Raw genomic sequence first — 25,690 nt, 5'->3', positions numbered from 1 at the left:
TAAGGATGGCTTGTTTCACCTGCATGGAGAAGCTCCTTTGACCACATATTTCCTTCACAGCAAAACCTTCCAAATGCAAGCATCACACCTCAAATCAACTCCAGGCCTTTTATCTGCTTAATTGAGAATGACATAACGAAGGGATTGCCCACACCTGTCCATGAAATAGCCTTGGAGTCAATTGTCCAATTACTTTTGGTCCCTTTAAAAACAGGGTGGCACATGTTAAGGAGCTGAAACCCCTAAACCCTTCATCCAATTTTAATGTGGATACCCTCAAATGAAAGCTGAAAGTCTGAACTTCAACTGCATCTGAATTGTTTTGTTTAAAATTCATTGTGGTAATGTCTAGAACTAAAATTAGAAAAATGTTGTCTCTGTCCAAATATATATGGACCTAACTGTACATAGATAAAAAAAAGTATTAAAAAGAAAACCGCAGAGATCAGCTCTAAACTTCAAAATTAGGTTGGAAAAATCACAGCTACACTTTATACAACGGAGTGTAACTCTAGTCTTGCAAAACACTTTCTTAATCTGGAATTGTGCTTGTAACGTAGCACAACTCAGAACAGGAAAGATCCAGATTCAAGTGTTTTCAGTCGGCTTCATCATCAGGGCATTTACATTTTTCATCTGTTACATTAAGTGGATTGGTCAATATATCCTAAAATTAGGTGCTAATGCCTGCAAGCTTCTGGCTATGCACAGAACCTGGATTATGTGATGTGTTCTGCACATGATTCGTACCCCAATGTCCCAGCCCTATTCAAGCCAGAAAACGCTTAATACAATGAAGTCACATTTTAGGCAAGATATTGTATTAATATGAATAATGAAAATCAAAATTAATGCACATACAATGAATCCACATCATAGGCTATGTAGAAGTTACCAGATGAACATGATCTTTCCACTAGCTAAAGTATATTAGATTATCTAGATGTTTGGCTTAAAGGCAACTCTGCATAATTCTGTATCCATTTCTATATTTATTGGGAGCAGTATTATAATAGTTATATTCTAGTATATAGTGGCAGTATTATAGTAGGTATATTCTTGTGCATAGAAGCAGTATTATAGTAGTTATATTCCTGTACATAGGGGCAGTATTATAGTAGTTATATTCTTATACATGGGGGCAGTATTATAGTAGGTATATTCTTGTGCATAGAAGCAGTATTATAGTAGTTATATTCTTGTACATAGAAGCAGTATTATAGTAGTTATATTCTTGTACATGGGGCAGTATTATAGTAGTTATATTCTTGTACATAGGAGCAGTATTATAGTAGTTCTATTCATGTACATAGGGGTAGTATTATAGTAGTTATATTCTTGTACATAGGGGCAGTATTATAGTAGTTATATTCTTGTACATAGGAGCAGTATTATAGTAGTTATATTATTTTACATAGGAGCAGTATTATAGCAGTTATATTCTTGTACATAGGGGGCAGTATTATAGTAGTTATATTCATGTACATAGGGGAAGTATTATAGTTATATTCATGTACATAGGGGCAGTATTATAGTAGTTATATTCTTGTACATAGGGGGCAGTATTATAGTAGTTATATTCTTGTACATAGGGGGCAGTATTATAGTAGCTATATTCATGTACATAGGGGCAGTATTATAGTAGTTATATTCATGTACATAAGGGCAGTATTATAGTAGTTATATTCTTGTACATAGGGGGCAGTATTATAGTAGTTATATTCTTGTACATAGGGGCAGTATTACAGTAGTTACATTCATGTACATAGGGGCAGTATTATAGTAGTTATATTCTTGTACATAGGGGCAGTATTATAGTAGTTATATTCTTGCATATAGGGGCAGTATTATAGTAATTATATTCCTGTACATAGGGAGCAGTATTATAGTATCTATAATCTTGTACATAGGGGGCAGTATTATAGTGGTTATATTCTTGTACAGAAGGGAAAGTATTCTAGCAGTTAATTCTTTGTTCATACTAGGCAGCATTATAGTAGCTATTTTCTTGTACATGAGAGGAGGAAGGAAGTATTAGAAAAACTGTTCCTGTCCAATATACTGTTACTTTTTACCCACTGACAAAGGCAGACGCCAAAACGCTCATCGGGGAAGACGCTCCATCGCCACACTCACTCCTCTCTGCTATACAGGTACATTCCACCACGGGGCTTATGCTATATACATCATTGGATATAGCCTGTGGGCAATCCTTATCTTATATACTATATGTTTTTCTTATAATGTCCCATTTGTGATATTGGACTTCACATATATGTTCTGGCACATGCACTTTTTTCAAAGCACCTATTCTACCTATACAATCACCAGTATGCAGTGATATATCCTTATGGTCAACAAACAGTGTGTGGATATTATTATGCTAATGTAAACCACAGCACATCTGCACTTTAATATATTCCTTTTCTCATTTGGATTTATACTTTTTTGCTTATGTCTGTTATTTACAGTAATCATTCATCAAGTATATGTCCTTAATCACATATTTTTCTGTGAGTGCTGCTTTAGAATTGCGTCCATTTTTTCTACCAGTTCCTTTCTCCCCCTACCCCAGATGTTTTAATGTATTGTGACTAATAAAGCTGTATAATTTTAATTACGGTAGATACTTGGACTTGTATCTTTGGTTATTGTTTTGTTTCCATGCATTTTTTCCGATGAATCCACAATAGATCGATAAATACGTGGTGGATATTCTCTTCTATCTTCATTGTTTACTCTTATTCCAAGTGTATACTACCCACATGTGTATTTCATTTTTGCGTTCAATCTCCCCCCTTTTTTTAATTTTTGTTACTTTCTATATTGGTGTGTTTCTTAGCAGAAGTTCACATTAAGAAAAATATGAAGCCTTTTATCGGGAAAAGAAAATATGACATTTGCACTAGCATAGAATTAAAGACATCGAGGGCCCACCACCATTGTCCTGAATATTATTTCCCAAGTCCTTCCCTGTTAGGATTTTACATCGTGAATACTATATCTTGCATAATTTAATCAGAAAATGAGTGACTTCAAGCAACCTTTTCAACAAATTCTTGAGCAAGCAGATAAGTCAACAGCCAGAGAAAGACTTCTCCATTGATTACCCAATGTTGGAGGGTAACAAAGACACAAGTGTTCGGCTAAGTCGTCCATGAAAACTGCTTAGGCGTCTTAACTGTGGAATTAAAGAAAAAAAATATAGGGGTCTGAAGTTCCCGTGATCAAACTAATCTTAAGGAGAACTTCCTGACCCCTTTGGTTATGCTTCCCTGGCTGGCTTGTCTCCTGTTAGCCATCTATTTTGGGCCGGTTCCCAGTGGTTCCCTCAGAAACATATTGTTAGATTTTGAATCCTAATATCCTAATGTCTCCAAAGTATGGGCCACCCAGGGAGGGTAATAACAATGCCATTGCAGGATGCTTGGTTTGCCTTGGCATTTGAAAGCCACCACCCTCGTTCTCTGACCTTGATCTCCAACTGGGATAAGTGACCTTGATCTGTCCTGAATCAAAGGAAACTTAACAAATTGGTGCCTTAATCCACTTAGTCTTCTGTAACCCTGTCCACTCTAGGGTTGTAAGGAGCTGGACTCTCTCTCTCTCTTGAAATGGAGGGTCTTCCGCGCTAATCCTTCAGTGACCAAAAGGAACACGTATTACTTGGCTTTAAGATTCCTCAACGCTTGCTCCTGGTGTGATCGGCTACAAAACAACTCATCCATGTGAAACAAAGTGTAAAATCAGGGTGAGAACAGTTAACGGAAGGAAAAAATAAAGGTTTATTGGGTTAATGTGAAATCAATAAATTCACTTCACAATATATTTCCTATTTCCGATGAGTAAGACAAAAAAATATTGCAAGCCGGATTCACGGATGTAACAGAGTTGTCTTCAGTGACCTTACAGGGACATGGTGGAGTTGTGCAAAACATATTTGGGTGGTCTGAGTGCATCTGATCCACCGTGAAAATCCATTTAAACATGCTTGTAGTGATAAACGGCTAGTCTATCTAAGGGGCTTGGTGGTACTGCCCCTGAGAATTCCTTGGAAATGGCTCAACGTTTCTCGGTGTGTGTTGAGAAATCTACAATTTAGGACTTCTTGCCCTGGAAATGTGAAAGTCACGTCAATACTAATCTTCAAGGTGATCATTGCCGTGTAAACGAAAAAAAGATTTAAGCAGTCAAAACGGGAAAGTAATCCATAAGCGTAGAGGTTCTGCTAATGTGAGATTTTCCATTGGAATGTTCACAAGTCTGAAATCTTCAGAGCTGAAGTCTCTCAAGAATTCCCTGCTGGTTCAATGTCTGTGATGTGGGGCCATTTTAAAGGATGTTTTACTAAAATCCAAATTAATTACCCAAATAAAAGCACTCCCAATATGTGAAATTTTTAGTACACTGGGGCAGTATTCAAAAAGCTCAAAGAGGTATTTCCATATTTGACACTTAATGGCATATTTATTGGATATTCCACATATATCTGACAGTTGGGGGTCCCAGAGATACAACTACCTTTAGAACAAGGTTTCCCAGATATCTTCCTGCCACATACATGAATAGATAGGTGTGTGGTATTACGGAAATAACCAAAGTACACTGTGCCATCCTGTTCGCTTAAAGTGGTTTTCCAGACATATAGTATTTATTAGTAATTTTAAATAGCTTACCGAAATGTTTAAAATGGTTGATAAATTTTCTGTACCAAATGTTCCCAAAAGACCCTCATCTCCTCACTTCCTGTAACGTTCCTTACAGCCATTTCCTGTCTGGGCTATGAGCGGGATGTCATCAGTCACATGGACCTACGGTATACAAGGGTAAAGGACGAAGCAAGCGGCGCAGTGAGTGATGATGTCACAAAAGGGGACGTGGCCTGTAGAAATCGCCTTTTTCTGACTGATAGCTTGATCAACTGGGAATTGTGGAGAAGGTGGAGGAGAGCTGTGGGGTGTTAACCACTGGCAAATAATCCAAAGTGCTCTGATTGTTGGGATTTTAGGCACTGACACATCACCAGGTGGAAGTGCTGGGACACAAAAACAGCAAGTGAAGATAGACATAAAAGGGACCTTAAATTGTGAAAATAAGGTATTGGGGTTTTGTGGGTTGAGTAAAGGGACGACAGATACCTTTTATTTTTATTATTTGTGCCCGTAATAACACTTTAAATATGAAGGGGAGCTCAACTTTTTCGGTAAGTCCCATTTACGCCTATGCTGTACTGTTCTACATAATTCCGGTCACTTCTCCATTTACCCAGGGGTCCCCAAGTCTATACATAGGTTTGGGTCTGATGGGTGAGACCAGAATCTAGCAGACATTTATGACATATTCTGTTGATATGTCTTAACTGTATAAAAATAAAAAAAAATAAGGAGTACTGAAACACTACACAGTGAAGAACCAGCGGTCGGACTTTGCCGATGGTGCAGGCTTTCGCTGCCATAACTAATCAGTGTTCTGTATTGGTTTATATGTGGGGTTTGTTAAATATTGCATATCACTAACAATAAAAAAAACAAAAAACAAAAACAAACTGTCGAGGGTTTCATAATTTGTGCAACCAATCTCTCTTCTGGGAGCCTGGAATAAGGTATCTCTCTACAATCTGGAAGTAATCACAGACTTTTCTTCGGAATGGGACCTGCTTGTGATTTTCCAAACCCTTTCATATCGGACGCCCAACTTATGAATTTCTTATAATGAAATACAGTATAGTCAAGCTTCACGAATATGCAGGCACCTAATATCTTTGCCTAAGTTTTCCCCACTTTCAAGTTCATATAATTGGGAAAAGACGTCAAAACTTTTTTTTTTTCTTTTACCATTTTTTAATATAGACGTTGTTACAACAGGATGTGGAAAAAGCGTTCCTTAACGGAAATGTGGCTGCAAAAAAAAAGATTGTTAAATGGATTCTTCTTTTTCCAGAATTTTTAGTGAAGTTTTATTTTATTTATTTTTATTTCACATGCTGTTCTGCATATTAAAAAAAAAAATAATAAAAAAAAACAACAAAAACTGAAATCTTGCCGTTTTTACACCTTTACAATAGGTTGAGACTTCCTGTTCTGTAAAGATCACTACTTAGAAGTTGTCTCTTTATCATGACAGAACACTTATGTAGATAACACAGGATGCTCAATTCAAAACAGATGATGGTCACAGCTCACCTCCTCCTCCCTCCCTGCACAATAAACCTGTGCACAGATCAGAGAGCATGCCCACAATACTTTCCCACAGATGTCAGGGAGCCATCTCCTTATCAAAAGCAGGATTACAACTAATATATAGAGGAAACGGGATCCACCATTCACAGAGATGATGGTCTCCGATCACTCCCTCCTTTTCACCAATACAATGACCTTTGCCCAGATAAAAGGCCATACTCACAATACTCTTCCATAAAGTCAAGGAACATCTCCAGGGTATAAGGAAGGAGAAGATGAAAGGAATAATATGTAGGTTAATTGGAAAAGATTTAGTATTTTACTCATTGAGATCCCTGGTGTCTGTATTCATGAGAATCTAGTGGGTGGTCCTAAACAGTGACTGATCACTCTTTCATACAAGGAAAATGTCAATCCCTGAATAGGACCGCCCCCTGGACTCATAAGCTGCAGTTCTCACCTTATACCAGGAAATATCATCAGAATATACAGCACAATTATGTGGCACATGCACCGAATTGTGTGATAGTTTACTGTTGAAGAGAGTGACAAGAAATGAGACAATCAAGACAAAACATGCAGGGCAGGGGTTCACGATTAGGGCCTGAGATTAAGTTAGGCTCAAAACCGGCTACTGGGCACTTGCGATCGAATGGGATAAACTTCTGATTTCTTTCAGGGTTCCTTAACTGGCGGTACTATTAATTTAACAGTAAGCAGAATCAGACTCCCTTTAAAAGGGTTTTCGGCAATAAAGTATTGACTGGTGGTGGTCTAACCGCTGGGATCCGCACCAATCGGCAGAACGAGGAAGGTAACCCCTTTAAATTAAGAGCACCCATAATACAAGCTCCCGTTTTGGTGTTCACCATGGTGCTCCTCTACATTGGAAAGGGAACCTTCTATATTAGCAATACTCAACCTATCCACGTTACCAAAAGCCCCTTTTTTCAATGAGGTTCTGCAGTAGCTGGGATATTATGCTATACAGTGTGTGCTCATTCAGCAGAACTTCATAAACGCACCCCAGATGCTATGGAAAAAAAATTACTACTGTAAATGACCCAGACAGGGTTAAATGGAGGCAATAGTGTAACATTCTGAGCAAAATGATTCTTCAAAGCAGAATAATGGGGGAGGGGGTAGTAGGCTATGGAGTGAGTTTAGGAAAGGAGGAGGGGGGGGTGTCCCACTGATTCCTGGCTAGTGTTCAAACACCTGGCAACCTGATTCTAAAAAAAAAAATAAAAAAAAAAAAGCATAAATTCACCCCTACTTCCCCTGTAAAATACTCTGTTGTTCCTTGTCGCTGAGCTATACCATATACTATCATCTTACTGTATTGTACCTGCTCTGAAAGACCTTACAAACATGACGATTTGTGCATTAAAGGGCTTTTTGCCCTCAGATCACCAGCCAGGTTTTCCACGGACAATACTGGGACTAAGGGCTCCCTGTGCAGTCAGCCCTGGTCACCTAGCATGGAGTCCAATAAGGAGGACCAAGTAGGACATTGACACGACATGATGGCCACCTGTGCCGTCTGCCCCGTGGACCTTCACAGATGCACAAGTCTCTTATACAGGAGTATGCCGATACATTGTGACTGTAAAATAAAGATCTAAAATAGTAATCCCCTAATAGGAATGAAAGAAAAAAAACACACAAAAACTTACGGTAATAAGAAGAAAATATACATATAAAAGTCTGCAATTAAATAAAAAATAAACCCTTAATAAAAGTCTGCAATTAAATAAAAAATAAACCCTTAATGGTTATAAAGAGACATATTTATTTATTCTTTGCCGTTCATACAACCAAGTTCATCTAATCCAAAAAAAAAAAAAAGCCCAAAGGTATTTCTTTTCTCTAGATTTTAATATTAGGGGGAAAAAAGAATGAAAAAATCTTTCTCTTATATAAAAAAAAAAAAAAAAAAGGCTTCGTATGAAAAAATAAAAACGTTGTGGATGGTAAATGCAGGGAGTTAAAAACTTAGCAAATAATAAAATAAATAAAAAATGGGGCATCATTAGCCATCCCTAAATAGTCTACTCATTAAAGGCAATCTAACGGCAGGATTTCATCCCCAAAAGCATATATTTATATGTGCATGTAGCTCTTTCAAAGAAAAGTGCAACAAACCATATGTTTACGTCTAGCCTGCTCCTGAGAAGTCAGGGACTGAAATGATATGCAAATAAAGCTGAAGAGCTATTTGTAGTTCTGAAGCCTGTGCCACTCCAGCTCTATTCTCCACCAGCAATGCCACCTTCTGCTTGACTGATGGCTCCTTTGCCTGAAGTCACACATAGTATAGGCTGTCAGTCAAACAGGAAGAGGTGGGCAGGGAATAGAGCTGGAGTGACAGAGGCTTCAGATATACCATAGCTCTTCAGCCTTATTTGAATATTAATTAAAACTCTGATTTCCCAGTAACTGAGTAATGGACTGATCATGTAAAGGTATTGCTGGGCTTGTCTTTGAAAGTGATATATATGCGTATAAATAGTTTGGGGGGTTAAATCCTGCTGACAGATTCCCTTTAAAGTGGATTTGTCACTAGATTTCACAATACAAACTGCATACATTATTAAATAGATCTATTTGCCCTATCTAGGCTGACAAATTTAAGTTGAAAATCCATGTCAAAATGACTGTATAATCCTAATGAAAGTTTAACTCAAGCTCCACCTACCAATTATGAATCACAGCTCCTCAGTGTCCTTCCTTCCACTGATGAATCTCCCCCCAGCTATTCTGATTCCCAGCTCCACAGTGTCTATACTCACTCCTACTGATGAATTTCCACCGAACTATTCGGAATCACAGCTCCTCAGTGTCCCTTCTCCATCCTACTGATGAATCTCCACCCAGCTATTCTGATTCACATGTCCACATTGTCCCTCCTACTGATAAAACTCAACCCAGCTATTCTGAATCACAACTCCTCAGTGTCCCTCCTCCCTCCTACTGATGAATCTCCACCAAGTTATTCTGATTTACATCTCCACAGTGTCCCTCCTACTGATGAATCTCCCCCCAGAAATTCTGATTAACAGCTTCTCAGCGTCCCTCCTCCCAACTACTGACGAATCTCCAGCCACTTATTCTGAATCACAACTCCTCTGTGTCCCTCCTCCTGGTGAATCTTCCCCCAGCTATTCTGATTCAAAGCAATACAGTGTCCCTCCTAGATCCTAATGATGAATCTCCCCCCAGAAATTCAGATTCAAAGCTCTTCAGCATCCCTCCTCCCTGCTACTGATGAATCTCCAGCCACTTATTCTGAATCACAACTCCTTGGTGTCCCTCTTCCTGATGAATCTTCCCCCAGCTATTCTGATTCTCAGCTTCACAATGTCCCTCCTACTGATGAATCTCCCCCTTGTTATTCTGAATCACAGCTCTTCAGTTTCCTCCTCCCTTCTGATGAGTCTCCACCCAGCTATTCTGAATCACAGCTCCTCAGTGTCCCTCCTCCCTCCTACTGATGAGTCTCCACTCAGCTATTCTGAATCACAGCTCCATAATGTCCCTCCTACTGATGAGTCTCCACCCAGATATACTGAATCACAGCTCCTCAGTGTCCCTGCTCCCTCCTACTGATGAGTCTTCAACCAGTTATTCTGAAACACAGCTCTTCAGAGTCCCTCCTCTCTCCTACTAATGGATCTCCACCCACCTAACCTGATGGACAGGTCATTAGTGTTCCTCCTCCCTGCTACTGATTGACTCCCCCACCTAGTCTGACTGACTGCTCCTACTATTGCTGAGATCTCACACCATTCAGTACAATGTGTGGTTGTCACTCAGGTTGGGTGGGAAAAAAATCAATACACTTTGAAATACTACCTTCTCTCACTGTTTAGCTGGACCCATAAAATACTCATCTCAATATCAGGATTCTACAACTATTCTGACCCAAAATTTTCAAAGCAAGCACATCAGTCTTTTCAGGTCTATATAATCTATGTAATAATGTATGCAGCTTGTGTATTGTGAAATCTGGTGACAGAACTATTTTAGATCCACTAAGGAAATCACTTGAGTTACAATTATCTAATATCTCCTTAAAGGGAACCTGCCAGGATTGTGCACAGTAAACTACAGACAGCGTCAGTATGGCGCCATTATATGGAGCACGAGCATATCATTAACTCAAAACTGAAAATAAAGATTAAACAACAATCACAAGACGGATTTCATCAACAAGGTATCATTTTAATCAGTATAACGGCACCAACCTGACACTGTCTGTAAGTTACTGGGCACAATCCCACTGACCAGTTCCATTTAAGGAGGTCAGAACTCCATGTTTGTGATACAGAGCCCCAAGATATGGGGATGACTTACCGCATGATCCAGATTTCTTGTCCACCAGCTTCACATGTCTTGTCTGATTACGGACTTTTGTGTCAGTGTTTTCTACAAGGTTCGTTAGGTCGTCAATAATGTCTAGAAATAAAAAAAAGGGAGAAAAATGTTTAAATGACTTAGCAGGTATTACGTTTACCCTGTGGGCAGCTAATAAAGATTATTTATTTTTGCTCGCTTATATAGCGTCATTAATTCCACAGCACTTCACAGACATAGTCATCACTGTCCCCATCAGGGCTCACAACCTACATTATTAGGATGTCTTTGGAGTGTGGGAGAAAACCAGAGAACACAAAAGAATACCCGTACAAACACGGGGAGATGCAGATTTTGTTCTCGGTGGCATTTGAACCGAGGAACCCAGCACTGCAAAGATACAGTGGCAATCTCTGAGCCACTATGCTGTGTATATAGATTGTGTGCATATGGTGTAGTTGCCCTACAATGGCCTTATTATCAGCATCCCTTCATCAATGAGGAAAAAGTAAGTACTGTATGTACCATTGCACCTACACACATGGTCAAAATTGTTTGTACCCCTAGTTTAATGACAGAAAAACCCATAATGGTCATAGAAAAAACTTGAATCTGACAAAAGTAATAATAAACCAAAAATCTATAAAAATGAACAAATGAAAGGAAGACATTGCTTTACAACCGTGCTTCCACAGAATTTAAATAAAATAAAACTCATGAAATAGGCCTGGACAGAAATGATGGTACCCTTAGCTTAATATTTTGTTGCACAACCTTTTCAGGCAATCACTGCAATCATACAAATTTCTGTAACTGTCAATGAGACTTCTGCACCTCTCGACAGGTATTTTGGCCCACTCCTCAAGAGCACACTGCTCCAGATGTCTCGTGTTTGAAGGTTGCCTTTTCCAGACGGCATATTTCAGCTCTTTCCAAAGATGCTCAATAGGATTTAGGTCAGGGCTCATAGAAGGCCACTTCAGAATAGTCCAATGTTTTCCTCTTAGCCATTCTTGGGTGCTTTTAGCAGTGTGTTTTTGGTCATTATCCTGTTGCAAGACCCATTGAGACTGAGACCAAGCTTTCAGACAATGGGCAGCACATCTCTCTCTAGAATCCCTTGATAGTCTTGAGATTTCATTGTACCCTGCACAGATTCTAGACACCCTGTGCCAGATGCAGCAAAAGCAGCCCTAGAACATAACAGAGCCTCCTCTATGTTACATAGTAGGGACAGTGTTCTTTTCTTGATATGCTTAATTCTTCCATCTGTGAACATAGAGCTGATGTGCCTTGCCCAAAAAATTCCATTTTTGTCTCATCTGTCCATAGGACATTCTCCCAGAAGCTTTGTGGCTTTTCAACATGTAGTTTGACAAATTCCAGACTGGCTTTTTTATGATTTTTTTCAACAATGGTGTCCTCCTTGGTCGTCTCCCATGAAGTCCACTTTGGCTCGGATAACGAAGGTTGGTGCGATCTGACACTGATGTTCCTTGAGCTTGAAGTTCACCTTTAATCTGTTTAGAAGTTTTCTGGGCTCTTTTGTTACCTATCGTATTATCCTTCTCATTGATTTGTCATCAATTTTCCTCCTGTGCCCACGTCCAGGGAGGTTGACTACAGTCCCATGGAGATTAAAATTCTGAATAATAGGTGCAACTGTAGTCACAGGAACATCAAGCTGCTTGGAGAAGGTCTTATAACTTTTACCTTTAACATGTTTGTCTATAATTTTCTTTCTAATCTCCTGAGACAACTCTTTCTTCGCTTCCTCTGGTCCATGTTGATTGTGATACACACCATGTCACCAAACAGCACAATGAGTATCTGTAGCCCTATATACAGACCCACTCACTGATTCCAAGATTGTGGACACCTGTGATGCTAATTAGTGGTCACACCTTGATTTAACATGTCCCTTTTGTCACATTATTTTCAGGGGTAGCATCATTTCTGTCCAGGCCTATTTCATGAGTTTTATTTTTTTTAAATTCTGTGGAAGCATGGTTGAAAAGCAATGTCTGACTTTCATTTGTTCATTATCATAGATTTTTTAGTTATTATTACTTTTGGCAGATTCAAGTTATTTCTGTCACAACTGCGTGTTTTTCTGTCATTAAAGGAGGGGTACCACAAATTTTTACCACGTGTGTATATGGAAAGAAAGGGCCCCACCATGGCTGGTCTCATCTCCATAGGTTAGGACTACCTTCTTTAGAAGAACAAACAAGGGGTGGGCGAATTGGCTTAAGGGTCTATGATTTTTTTTTAGAGAAGAGGATTGAGGGGAATAACGTGTTTTTATTAATGAGGGTCCTTGAGCTCCGACCCCCACTAATCACTAGATTTCAAGAGTGATATGGCTTCCAGTCACTACTTTGCAGTTGTTATGTAACAACTCGTGTTTCGAAAGCTTCCTTGGGTTTCTATAATTTCCACCTTGATTCTTCGTATATATTGATAGGTGAAGCGTCATACATGTGTTTTATAGACAACATAAACTAAATCTTAAGTAACATGATAATTTTTCCAGCTATTATTTGTGTAATGTGTACGAGCTTGCCAATAAGCACTGGGATCCACCATGTGAATTTGCTCGTACCAATGAAAAATGTCCAAGTGTTCACTTAAATGTAACTACATAAAAAAAACTCAGAAAACTTGAAATTCTCATCAGTATAAAGAGCAATCTCCAAATAATAAAACCGCACGGAAATTTCAGAGGCCAAATAAGGAGAGGTTAACATTCGGCTCTGAAATGTATTGCTTTCAATAATAAGAGGATTAGTTCAATGCAATCCAAATAAATCACACCAGAAATTCTGTATATTCAGAAGAGGAACGAGACTTGGGAAAGTGGAGGGGGCGGCTGTGTAGTGTTCTTAACCTTTGTGATGCCAGACGGACCCACAATGCACTGCCCAACAATAGCACGTCCAAGTGGATTAAGTGGCTGCTGCTACGTTGAATTCCGCAGAAACAGAATTTTTTTTTTCTTTTCTCCAAAAATATACTATTTAGATTTGGCGGAAAACAGAAGTTATGAAGTGATATATCCTCCCATTTTAGAGGCCATATTACTTGCCACATAACTTTCCCAGGAGCAGTTAATATGAAAAAATGTTCTTTTATCCCAGTCTCTTAGGGTACATCTATCATCGCACAAGTGTGATTATGACGACGCGGCCCGCCCAGGTTGCTCGTCTTGGTCTCTGCGTCAATCTCTGAGTGTTTTCCTATTTACGTCTTTGGATGTGCAAAAGCCCTTTGGGCTGAAAACTTCTCATCACCTAGGTATTCCGTTGTTCACAATGCTAACCATACCCGCAGCCTGGAGCTGAAAGATTAACCCAATAAGTAAATGCAAAGGCTGGATTTGATTTGCAGTAATTAACCATTTTTGATTCCCTTTCTTTTATGCCGTCATGTGCTGAATAAATAAACGTATCCGATGAGAAAGACCAAAATATATTTTCAGTATATTGTTACAAGTCCGGTCAACTCAGGAATACTTTCTAATAACTGTACATTAGGTCTTCACTTTGGAAATCTTGGAAAAGAGGTCTCACGGCCATTTCTAAGAGTTGCATTAAAGACCCAGGAAAACAGAAGTCTACTGTGTAATAATGAGGAGCAAAACTATATTGGCTCTTGGTTGGAAGCAAGTAGCAAGACGGGCTCTCTCTCATCTGCAATGAGAAACAGTCTACCTCGTCCGGAAGGATGGGTAAATGTTTGTTGAAGGCCCTTCTCGAAGAGATGGATTGTGCTTGACTGCATCCTTCTGCATTTTAATATCACAGGCTTTCAAAAAAAAAAAAAAATTGCATTCTTATTTTATTTTTTATAGATGTGTTGACTGCATGTTTGTCACAATGACTTTTTTCATGGTGTTTTGTCATTATAGGTTGTCACTCCTCTGGTCAAGGCAGGTTTCTCGCCCTCCCCCCTTGCAACCCATACTTCCTCTACAGGTGAAGGAAGCTAAAAATCTTGATTTCAGCTCCTGTTGGAAAATCTTAGGGGGAAGAGAGGCTTTGCCCAAGTTTTGCGGAAGTGAGACTGTCCATGAGGCTTTCTGGAGCAGAAGGCCGTGGATGGCGAGAAAGCTTGCGAAAGACCTCATTCACTTTACACTTTGCTATGTGACACATGCAGAAAAGGATGGGTGCCTCTTGTTTGTCTGATATCCCTAGTCATGGATAAATACTGGGTTGGAGAAAAAGTCTCTACGTGAAGCTACGGAATGGAGATCAAGGGCTTAGGAGGTGTCACATTTCAAATTAGGAGGTGTTCGCTTTTTGCAATGTGATAGACCTGGATCAAGATCTGGCATTTAATTGTATTCAACATCAAATAGGCAGCACCAAAAATTAAGGCGGACCATACAGGGACTATGATTTTCCAGGAAGTTTGGGGCTTGTTTGTGACAAAACAGTGCCTTCATAACTTCATGAGATGGTTGCAGTAACTTAGTTTTGTCCCAGCTATAAAAAAAAACAAACAAAGAAATCGTCAGGAGCCTACATGTTACAAGAAGAGCCAAGTTTTTATTGTTAAGCCTAGTTTTGCTCAAATTTTTCCTTAAAAGCTCAAAGTTTCTGTCTAGTTAGCCAGTTCACCACCCAGCCAGATATTAAATTTTGCTACTTTCTCTTTAAAGTATCCGACATCGTGGAAGTGGCAATCTTAAAAAGTACATTTGGTTTTCACAAAATGTGGCCGCAGGACAGGCTTCAAGTCGACAATCGTCGCTCTAAATACTCTTGAAGAAAGTTACAAGGTTTGCATACTCCGCCTGTTATCATTTCTAAAAACTCTTCTACTTGTCCCCTGTGGGGAATATGGAAGCTTCCTTCTTGGCTGTCGGGCCCTGAAGTGATTTGTGCTGTCATACTTGAAGATTAAGATATAGAAAAAAAAAAAAAAGAACAAAAACAAATCTGGCTTAAAAAATATAACAGAAGCGTAGAAAAAAATGTATATGTCAGGAACTTGTCCCACAAAAAAAAGAAATAATTTATGGATTACATCAACTTTTTTTCTGAGAGGGTCCATCTCATCTAAAAACATGCAAAGCTCTTACACTACCTTACCCATTATTGAAGCTAAAAGCTTCTTTACGAGGTGGATTTGCAGCAGATTTTCAATTCAGATTTCCCATTTTTGCAATGATTACAAACTGGTTCTCCTAAACAACTCATCTGGTTTTCTTCATTCGAAAGAAAAAGAGATAACTGAGTTTGTGTAAATCGATTCACAGAACTCGGTCCGAAAGCCACTATGATAATCCGTGGCCGCGAGTCATGAGTGCAGACTTACATCCCAGAATTCGCGGCTCTTCTTCTGATTAGCCGGCCTGGTACACTACATCATCGTTGCAGCGCAACGCACATGTGACATTGTGTCAGCCCTTCCATTTAAAAGAAGAGCTACAGATGACGTGTGCTAGGAGTCGGTTCTCAGGGCCCAGTCCATCAATCACAGATTGACGAGCCTTGCCACATGACTTAGGATAAAAGCCAAGAGAGAATCTCAACTTGCAGACAAGTGTTTTGGAGTATCGCCCCTCCTCATTGTAAAGCATGAGATCTGATTTAACTGTATGAGATGCCTCTGACTGGGTTTTAAGGGGTAATGTGTCTCCTTGTGGAGAGTGGCATGCCTGACATGGCAGGGTAGGGAGACATATAGGCCATGCAATGCTCCTCTGAGAAATTAAATATGCATATTGCAAGAGGAAAACGATGTGAACTCTAGTGCCACCTATTGGAAGTAGCAATCCCAGAGTAGCAATGCATGGCTTATAAGTCTCCTTACACTGGCATGCTAGGCACGTAACGTTACCCCTTAGACCCCAGTCAGATCTCATGCGTTGCACTGAGGAGAGGCAACAGCCCGAAACACGTCTGCAACTTGAGATGCTGGCATGGCTATTATCCCAAGTCATATGGCAAGGCTCATAAAGGGTGGATATTGACTTTTAGGATTGCTACTCCCAATGGGTGGAACTACAGCTTGAGTCCTCTTTTTCTCTAAAGAGATGTAGAGACAATTTACATATTTATTTAATTTCCCAGAGAAGCATTGCATGGCCTATAAGTTACTTTACACTGGCATGTCAGGCACGTCACTCTCTACAAGGAGATACGTTACCCCTTAGGCCAATAAATAAAGGTGCATTTACATTGCAAAAATGCAAAACGCCAGTTCTTCGGGTATTGTTATCTTTTGGTATGCACAAAAGATCATCCTTCTCAGCAGTGCAGCGCTGTATGTAAACAGGACCTGCACTGCTGAGAACAATGGAAGCCTATCTGCTCTGAACTATCTATTACAGGCAATTAAATGACAGGTGATCAGCGAGCATTTTTCTGAAAAGGTAATTTGCCTCCTAGCGTGTTAGAAATTGTGATGAGGCTGATGTCAGTGATAATCTCTGTGCAGTACACGAAACATTAGGGAAAAAAATTTATATATATATTTCATACAAAAAAAGTTTGCTAATAAATGAGTACACATTGTGTAATAAGACCACCACAGAATTCGCAGATAACATTGTTTCCACCAGCAGTGCTTGACCACCGCTGCTGCTGCTGCAATCTCCCCAATCTGAGCTCAGATGAATTAAGAAATAGGATCTATTTCCGTGGAGTAGTTAATGCCGGATGATTGGCAAATCCCATGAATTGGAGAGATCTGGATTTACTGATGGATGGGAACATGTGAATGTGACGTGATTGACTGGCAGGGTAAATTTGTATTCCATTCCTCACCGCCGTGCCAGCTATTCCCATTCCAATACATGGATGTTTTATGAATGTTGTTCTCACTGCTCGGATTACACAATTTCCCCCGATTCTGATTGCCACAATCCGCTGGAACGTGTTACATATGTCTGTCACGGCAGCTGTGCTTTTCTTAGAAAAAAAAAAAAATGATTTGATGGGTTCAGTGTAAAACCCCAAGGCAGGTTGTTTTTTTTTTTTTTAAAACACAGATATTTCCAAGATTCGTGTCTTCCTAACCCCAAATCTATCGAACAATATCCTAATTACCTTCTTTGGGTCAGAACTCTTCATAGTCCAAGGTCAAATCTTACAATATCTTTCTAAACTGGCATAAATTATAAACAATAATAAAAATTACCTTACATAACCACAGCTCAAAGCATTACTGTGCTTTATCAGCCATACTGCAAAATTAGTGCTCCTCACATTTCAGGAGACTTTACAGAATTAGGAGCCCTGTGTGTACATGACTTGAATGCCGCATTTTTCTCTACTCCAGGCTTTATCTCTAATTTTCAGCTGCTTCTGGTTGCTAGGGTTTTGGGACTAAAGTCTACGATAACTCCCATGCTCAGTACACACAACCGTTGGAGATTCCAACTCTACCTGTCTTTATGTGGTATATGTTGAGAAGCATAAGCATTAACAAAAATACACAGCACTACTGGACAGTGTAATTGTGAATCTAGCTCTGTTGCGAGATAAAACACTTACTAAAAATCAGAAGCATGGAAGACATTATACAGTAGTACTGAGCAGAGTTTATCTGAATCGGGTACTGTGGTGAGATAAACCAGTGACTAGAAAGCAGCAACAAGTAGAAGATTATCACGCAATACAGTGTAGCTGTTAACCCAGAACTGGGTGACAAAACATTTACATAAAGCAGCAGAATGGGTATTTATATAGCTGTGTTTCTCTCTTTCAATCTCTTCTTCCTCTTTCACCATGGACTTCAATAGGCAGCTGAAGTCAAATCCCTTAGTGAGCAGGTTTGCCTTGAGCAGGACAGATTTTAGCGGTATTTCAGCATGAATTATGAGTTCAGGAGGCAGGAGGGGATGGAAAGAAGTGGCCCATAAGAAGAAAAAGAGGCAAATTTATTTGATAAGATATATTACAAAGTTTCTTATAGTTTTTTGACATGGCAGTACCAATAAGTGGCCTTACAATACCACAATCAGACTGAGGCAGATTAAACGAAGGTACAGAGTACAATCAACTCCTGGTGTTCCCCATTGACCCTCTTGACTCTTATTAAAGGTCACTATGCCATGGTCCCATAAGTTGTATCTTTGGAATGGAAGTAGGAATTAGACCAGGATGAAGTAGTAATTAGGATGAAGCACACGCTCTTAGCCAGAGGAACAATCAGGATTAGTACCAGATTGATAAGAAGGTACCTGAAGTTCATAAAACAAAGCTAAGGAAGTCAATCAAGAAGTCGGGCGTTATAACCATGCCTGGTAAGCAGATACAAACCAGGAGCGTAAACCAGACACAGTTCCAAATGATATCCAGAAATTCCAGGTATGAAAACAAGCTGGCAATGGAGGAGACTGTTGACGGAGCTCTTAAACGGGTTGACCAGTAATAGATATCATGGAGGCAGAAATTGGGACGACAGGGGTCAACTGGGAGAAGTACATTATTATGTCTATTTACTATATTCTACTTTTAGGCTATTTTTAATTCTTAGCTCTCTTGTGCATCAATGGCTTCTTCTTAGGTACAATGCCTATTGGAATCGGTGGTATTCTAAAACATACAATATCAACATATTCATTAGGGGATCTGGTTGCAGCTCTATTTCTTGCCAAACTTTACACTGAAGCTCTGTTCCTTTAAATAATCTATCCTCAAAAAATAATTTTATTGGCACATGAGTACAAACCATGACACATTGTTGCTTAGAAGGTGATTTAGAGAGTTTGTTTTGACCTAAAATATGGTTGGTTGGCCTTACGGACTGACCAAAAACAAACTCCAGAAAATTACTCCTGACAGACCAGTGACTTCTATAAGAAAATAAAAGTGGTAATGAGCGACATGCTTATATAATATGGTGGTAGAAGGCTACATTGCGCATGGCTTCCAATACTAATATGCCGTATGCTAAGTGTATTGTATGGAACTAAGCCAAGACCACCATATTAACACTCCCAGGGCACGGCACAGCACCACTCCAAATACTGGCTCATTCTCCCGGTGCCAACATATGCAATAAATTAGACACACAATGTTATATACATATTATTTTAACTGTTTTCCTTTCAGGACTGGGAATTAATTATTATTCATGAGCGAGTTCAGGATACATCAAGTAAAAATATTTGGTTGTATGACTCCAGCTCAGTAATTATTCAACCTCGCGAAAGTTTTCAGTGCTCGTCCCAGCTGCTTTGTGTCGCGTGCCAAAATGGCTTCAGCTCGGAGACTGTGAAGTATATATTCGGCGTTGATAACTCTATCATTTGTTAGAATGTTTTTACTAGACATTTTATAGCTCCGGGGCCGTAAGAGGAGAATTCATTAAAAAAAATTAAAAAAAATACATAGCTGTGCACAAAGCAGAGGTGGTTATTTTGTGGGTGACCCAAAAGTGTCCATAATAGTTCATTATGTCAGACGGTGGGCAGGTGGCACAAAAGACTATTATGTCATGAGATTTCTTATAAAAACGGGTCATTTTAGGAATGTAAGGATTAACTTGATTCACTTCGATGTTTGACATGTCCCAATTAGTGAGTCTGATTGTATTTGTTCACCAATGCTAATAAGGGGGCTGGTTTCGCCACATATGTTCCTTCCCGACGCGAGTCCTCTCCGCCTTTCAGCAGAGCCACCTCACAGTAGCATTGATAGCCACATCTGTATCAAAGCCACCACTGCAGACGCTACATCATAGGTGACGGAAAAAATAACGTAGTACGTGCTTTTTTGGTTTTTATTCTGGAAAAATGACGGACACCATGTCGGAACCCAATGGGCCTCACTGAATGTCATTGGGTGATACTGGGCACCGTTATTGATCATCCATTACTACGTCAGTATCCAGGGGCTTTTTTTTTTTTTTTAAATATAAAATCAAAGAAGATGGGATCAGAGAGTGGGGGAAAAAAAAAAGAAAACCCACCATCTCTTTCAATACTATTAAAAACAAAATCTTTCCAAAAAATCAGGGTTATTAACAGTCAAAGAAAATACACTTCTGGCAGCAGCTTATCTGCTCGAAGAATAAAAAGATTGGAAGTCAAAATTTAAAGCATCTGATCCTCATCTCTTCCAAACATTATCTGTCGGAGGAAAGTAAGGATTCATAAGAATATTTAGCTAAATGGGGAGCCTTAAAGGGAGCTTACATTTTCAGTAGGCTTTCAGAGTATGTGCACAGCGGTACAGAGTGCAACAACTGCAATCGTAGCTTTCTCTAGTCACCTTCCACGACAGCTACATCGGAGGAGGTCTATCCCGCCCTAATAGGGGACAGGGACAGGAACAGGAAGAGGTTAAATATCCCTCCCCTTCCTGCAACCACCAGTGTTTTCCTGTCCCCTATGGGGCATGAAGAGGTCTACGATGGTGCTGCCGTGGCCGGTGATCGGGAGCTCCCCACGCCCAGTATCAGATGGGATACCTGTCAGATGCCGGGCAGCCGAGGTCGGGGGCCTTGCTCTCCTCCTCCGATGGCTGCTCCCGTCTCCGCCTGCATGGTGGTACTCGGGACTCTCCCGCCTCTCCTGCGCCTCCTTTGGGGGTAAAGCAAGGCGGTGATGTGCACGCCGGGGTCCTCCAGATAGCTCCCTGGCTTCCTCCTCCTCCGTGCTGCCGCTGGCCGGGGGTGGCGCTCCTCCACTTCGGGCGTTACTGGGCTTTCCACTGGGTAGCGCGTCACTTCCAGTCTGTCCCTATGTGTTCCACGGTGGAGCACGCGCGCGCGTTACTCCTGGGACCGGCGGTCACATTCTGGGGCGTCCTCATGTGGCTCCCCCCATTGGGCCAAAGGGAGGAGGTGCACAAACAACGCTGGACCCTCGATCTTTCAAGGTCCGGGTGAGGAGATCACCAGGTAAGACCTGTCTGACACTGACTTTAGACGGCATGGACGGTGACAAGCCCTCTCTCTCTCTGCGTCTGCAGAGCCCAGCATACCCCCTCCTACTGTAAGTAGCAGGCGTCAGCCCTGGCTATCCAGCATTATTTACTAAAATGGCGTAGCATACCTCTCTCTTTCTAATATGGGGAGAAAAGGTCTCTGACCCTATGAGAACTAGCCACAAGTGTAAAATGTGTGCTGCCAGACTCCCTCGACATACGGGGAAAACTCTGCCTGTCTCTGTACAGAGAGGTCCTTTGGGCTGAGCAGCCCTCTCTCCTGGATAGCATCAAATCCCTCATAATACAGGAGGTTCACTCCTCCATGGCTCCCTTCTCCCAGACCGCCTCCCTCTAGGAGGAGGAAGAAAGCTCTGATAGAATCAGACTCAGACGAAATTCAGTCCTCGGATTCAGAGGACTCTCGGGAGATTGAGGGTTCCTCTTCCACATCCACCCCTAAAACCAGGGAACAAGAAATATCACTTGGTTCCGGGAATGTGGGTGAGCTAATCAGTATGGTTAAGAGCACCATAGGGGTGGAGGAGGAAGAAGTTAAATACACGGTACAGGACGAGATGTTGGGCTGAAGCCCAAAGGAGGTGTCCTGTACACGAGAACGTACAGAATCTGATCCTCCATAAAAGGAGGCCTCCATATATAAAAATGAGGGCTCCTCCCAGCTCAAAGATCCAATGGATCGAGGAAAAATATATATATATATTTGAGAGCTTATCAAGGAAGTCCTGGGACACCTCTGCAAATCTGCTAGAAAGCTAATATGGCTTTCAAATGCCCTGTCTCTGTGATTACGCACAGACTCAGGACATCTTAGGGGGAAACATACCTGACGCCCTACCCGTACTGCAGAAAGCAACGAGGTTCCTAACCGATGCTTCTGCTGGCGGTCGCTAACAACTCGGGACCAGGCCGGGTCCAGGAAGACCAGCCTGTAATTCGCAGGTCTCGGGTAATTCTTTAATGCACCGGCTCTTCTAGGCTGAGCATGACTGCTCTCACCAGGGCCGGGTAGCCGCAAAAGCGGCCATCCTTTCTAACTCCTCTAGAGGAGTGCCCTGGTTAAAATCCTAAGGGAGGCGACTTATCTCCAAATGGTGTGCTATCCCCTTCCAGGGCCACTATGGGTTCAAGCCTGTCCTGGATAACATCCTGGACACAGCTTCAGACAAAAGCATCTCTTCCGAAACATAGAAATCCTAGGAGACTGACTTTTCATCCCTCCTGTGACCAAACATCTGTCAACACCTAATCTAAGCTGAATTTGCATGCCCTCATCAGATCACAGCCGCTAAGCAGCTTGAGGCTGGGCCAGTACCGGCATGAGAGACTGGCTGAGATTCCCTGGTCCTGTTGACATACTCAGGAAGAGTATAGGGAGACAAGGGCAGGAACATCCTTGTCCCTAACCATCAACAGACCCCAGATAAGCAATGACGCCCGGTTGGGGGTCGTCTCTCGCTCTTTTTTACCCGCTGGCAGTCCATCTCCACAAATCAGTGGGTCCATCATACCATATGAGATGGACTAAAAAAAAAAAAAAAAAAAAATTGGGTTCGAGAGTCCTTCCCAGTAATGCTTAGGGGTAACCTCCCTACAGCCTCCACTCCTTCAGGGCTCCTTACCAAAGATCTGCTCCGGTAGAACGCGAGGGTGCCAAAGCGGGAGAAGGACACGGCCATTATGCACGTCCCTTCCTGGTGAGGAAGCCATCAGAGAAGAACCGAATCATCATAAACCTGAAGCCATTAAGCGAATCGGTCTGGTACAGGCAATTCAAAATGGAGTCATTCGGGCAGTCCCGCTCATCGGACTGAGCTCGGTAATGGCAACGGTAGAGCTGAGGGGTGCATATTACCATGTACCAATCCATCCGACCACGTATCTCTCTAAGATCATGGCGGAAGCAGTGATTTTCACCCGACACCAGGCGATAGGCATTATCCCATATCTGGACAACTTCCCCTTCTCTATACCATCTATCTCATGTCAGAAGATGGACGTAGGAAAGACCCGGGGATATTAAGATCCCTGGGTTGGATACCGAACCTGGTCTATCCTTCCACGAGAGGGGAGCTTCTGGGAGTTCTCTCTGACTCAAGGGGAAAGACATCCTTCCTAACTATGGTTTGTCAGGTCGACCTTGTCCACCAAGGACCTGGTTCAGTACTAGCGGGCACTGACCCTCAGAGTCAATGTATGCTCTAGGATCTCAGACCACATGCACCCAGGTGGTTTCTTGGGCTCAGACCCACAAAGCCACGTGCTTTTCCATTCCAGGATCCGCCTGGCCTACGCGGCTACAAATTCCATTGTCCTGAAGGATTCCCCTCCCTGGTCAGGTTAAACCGGCCCTGAGGTGGTGGTTGAACTACCGAAATCTTCAGAAGGGAGTCAGCCGGATTCAGCTTCCCCTGAAAACACTCCGCTCAGATGCCAGCCAACGAGGCAGGGGCGCAGTAGTAGAGAGATCCTATTTTCAGGGGCGATGGCTGCCGAGCATCAGCACCAGTTCCTCAAATCTGAGAGAACTGAAGGCAGTAGGAAAAGCGCTAAAAGACGTCATCATCGCTAATCCAAAATCGCCACGTCTGCACCTACTCGGACAACATGACCACAGTGGCCTATCTCCAGCCAAGGCAGTACGAAGTACGCCGGCCTGAAAGCAATAGCAACAAGGATCTTCTCCTGGTCAGTGCGTCTGAAAGGATCAGACAACACCCAGGCAGATTTCCTCAGTCGAGAAGACATTCATCCGGAGGAGTGGCGCCTGGACCATGCGGTATTCGTGTCCCTAGCCTCAAGTTGAGGTGGAGGTGGACCTAGCCGCCAACAGGCAAAATGCGAAGACCGGGGTATTCGTCTCCCTCAACCACATGGACGGAGTGCAAGGAATAGGTGCCCTTCACCCAATGGTGGGATTCCAACCTCGCATATACCTGCCCACCCACACCGATGCGAGCAAAAAACATCTCAGGAAATCCAGACGGACCAAGTTCCCACAATACTAATCGCCCCGCGGTGGCCCGGAAGAAGTGGTACAGTGCCCTACCTGCCATGGCCCAGGAAGGTCCTGACTTCTGCCCCAAAAAGGGCGACCTCCTTCACCAAGGTCCTCTGCTACACCCAGACGTAGGCAAAGGGAACCTGGCAGCATGGTTATTGAGGCCGAATTCCTAAGAGCCAAATAGCTCTCGGATAGGGTAATCCAAACCCTTCAGGAAAGCCAAAAACCAATAACCAAGGCCATCTATGCCAAGGTCTGGGAAAGGTTTACGCCCTGGTGCTCTCCAGGCACCCCTGATCCCTTCCATCTCAGTGCATCACAGACCCTAGATGTTTACAAAAGGTCTGGAACAGAGCCTTATCCCCAGCACTAAAGGTATAAATATCAGCTCTTAGCACCTTTTTTGATCTTGACCTGGCCAGCCACCGCTGGATCCTACGGTTTATGGCTTCGGCAGCTGGGATTCGTCCTATACTCCGCAGTCAGGGGCCTCCTTAGGATCTCAACACCGTGCTCAAACCTAAGATCCATTTGAGCCTCTAGATTCCTTGACCATGGAAACCTAACCCTTTAACCGTCCTCTTAGTCGCATTTACTGAGGCTAGACGTATGGGAGAATTGCAGGCCCTGGCAATTCAAGAAGCTTACCTTGCAATCATTACAGATATTATCTTGAGATTAGATCATGCCTGTGTTCTCAACTTCATAGGAATCAGGACATTGTATTGTCCTCATTTGGCCCAAGCTCTTCCAACCCTAAGGAAGAGACACGCTCGACATTTGCAGAGTGGTCCTGTCTACCGACAATAGAGTGAAGCCTAGCGGATTCACCAGAATCTATTCATCCAGTTCTCAGGACAAAATAAGGCAAGAAGGAGTCAAAGAACACGATCGCGAATTGGATCACACAATCTATCTGCCTGACTTACGCATCACAGAAGCTCGCTCCACCCGCATCACTGAGGCACATTCTACCCATGCGATAGCAACGTCATGAGCAAAAAAAAAAAAAGAAAGAAAGGGGAATGCTTCATCAGAGCGGATATGCAGAACCGCCCCTGGTCGTCCATCCACACCTTCACCAGGCGCTACAGGCTAAATTTCAATGGGGATTTAACATTTGGAAGACGAGTGCTGCAGGCCATGATTCCCCCCCTAAAGAAATTGGCTGTTGGTATTACTCCGATGTAGCTGTCGTGGAAGGTGACTAGAGAAAATAGAATTAGACTTACCGGTAATTC

At 41.8% G+C, this 25,690-nt stretch overlaps 1 protein-coding gene across 2 annotated transcripts in view; it reads right to left on the bottom strand.

Annotated features, from left to right (window-relative positions):
* The window catches only part of STX8 (syntaxin 8), a 306,570-nt gene that overhangs the window by 101,539 nt on the left and 179,341 nt on the right, over positions 1–25,690 (bottom strand). Inside the window, exons 7-8 of one of the 2 annotated variants that reach the window (XM_073559663.1) lie at positions 10,536–10,637; positions 4,783–4,811 (exon numbers count right to left, since the gene is read on the bottom strand). In XM_073559663.1, the coding sequence (XP_073415764.1) occupies positions 4,798–4,811; positions 10,536–10,637 (116 nt within the window). In that variant the 3' untranslated portion in view covers positions 4,783–4,797. Of the gene's footprint in view, positions 1–4,782; positions 4,812–10,535; positions 10,638–25,690 lie in introns of those variants that run through there. The other variant, XM_073559662.1, reaches the window with a different exon arrangement.

This window comes from Dendrobates tinctorius, unplaced genomic scaffold, assembly GCF_039654945.1.
Source record: "Dendrobates tinctorius isolate UK_male_01 unplaced genomic scaffold, ASM3965494v1 ptg000014l, whole genome shotgun sequence".
NCBI classification, from domain to species: domain Eukaryota; kingdom Metazoa; phylum Chordata; class Amphibia; order Anura; family Dendrobatidae; genus Dendrobates; species Dendrobates tinctorius.
The sequence above is the reverse complement of the archived record's forward strand: the minus strand, read 5'-3'. Positions and strand labels throughout refer to the sequence as shown.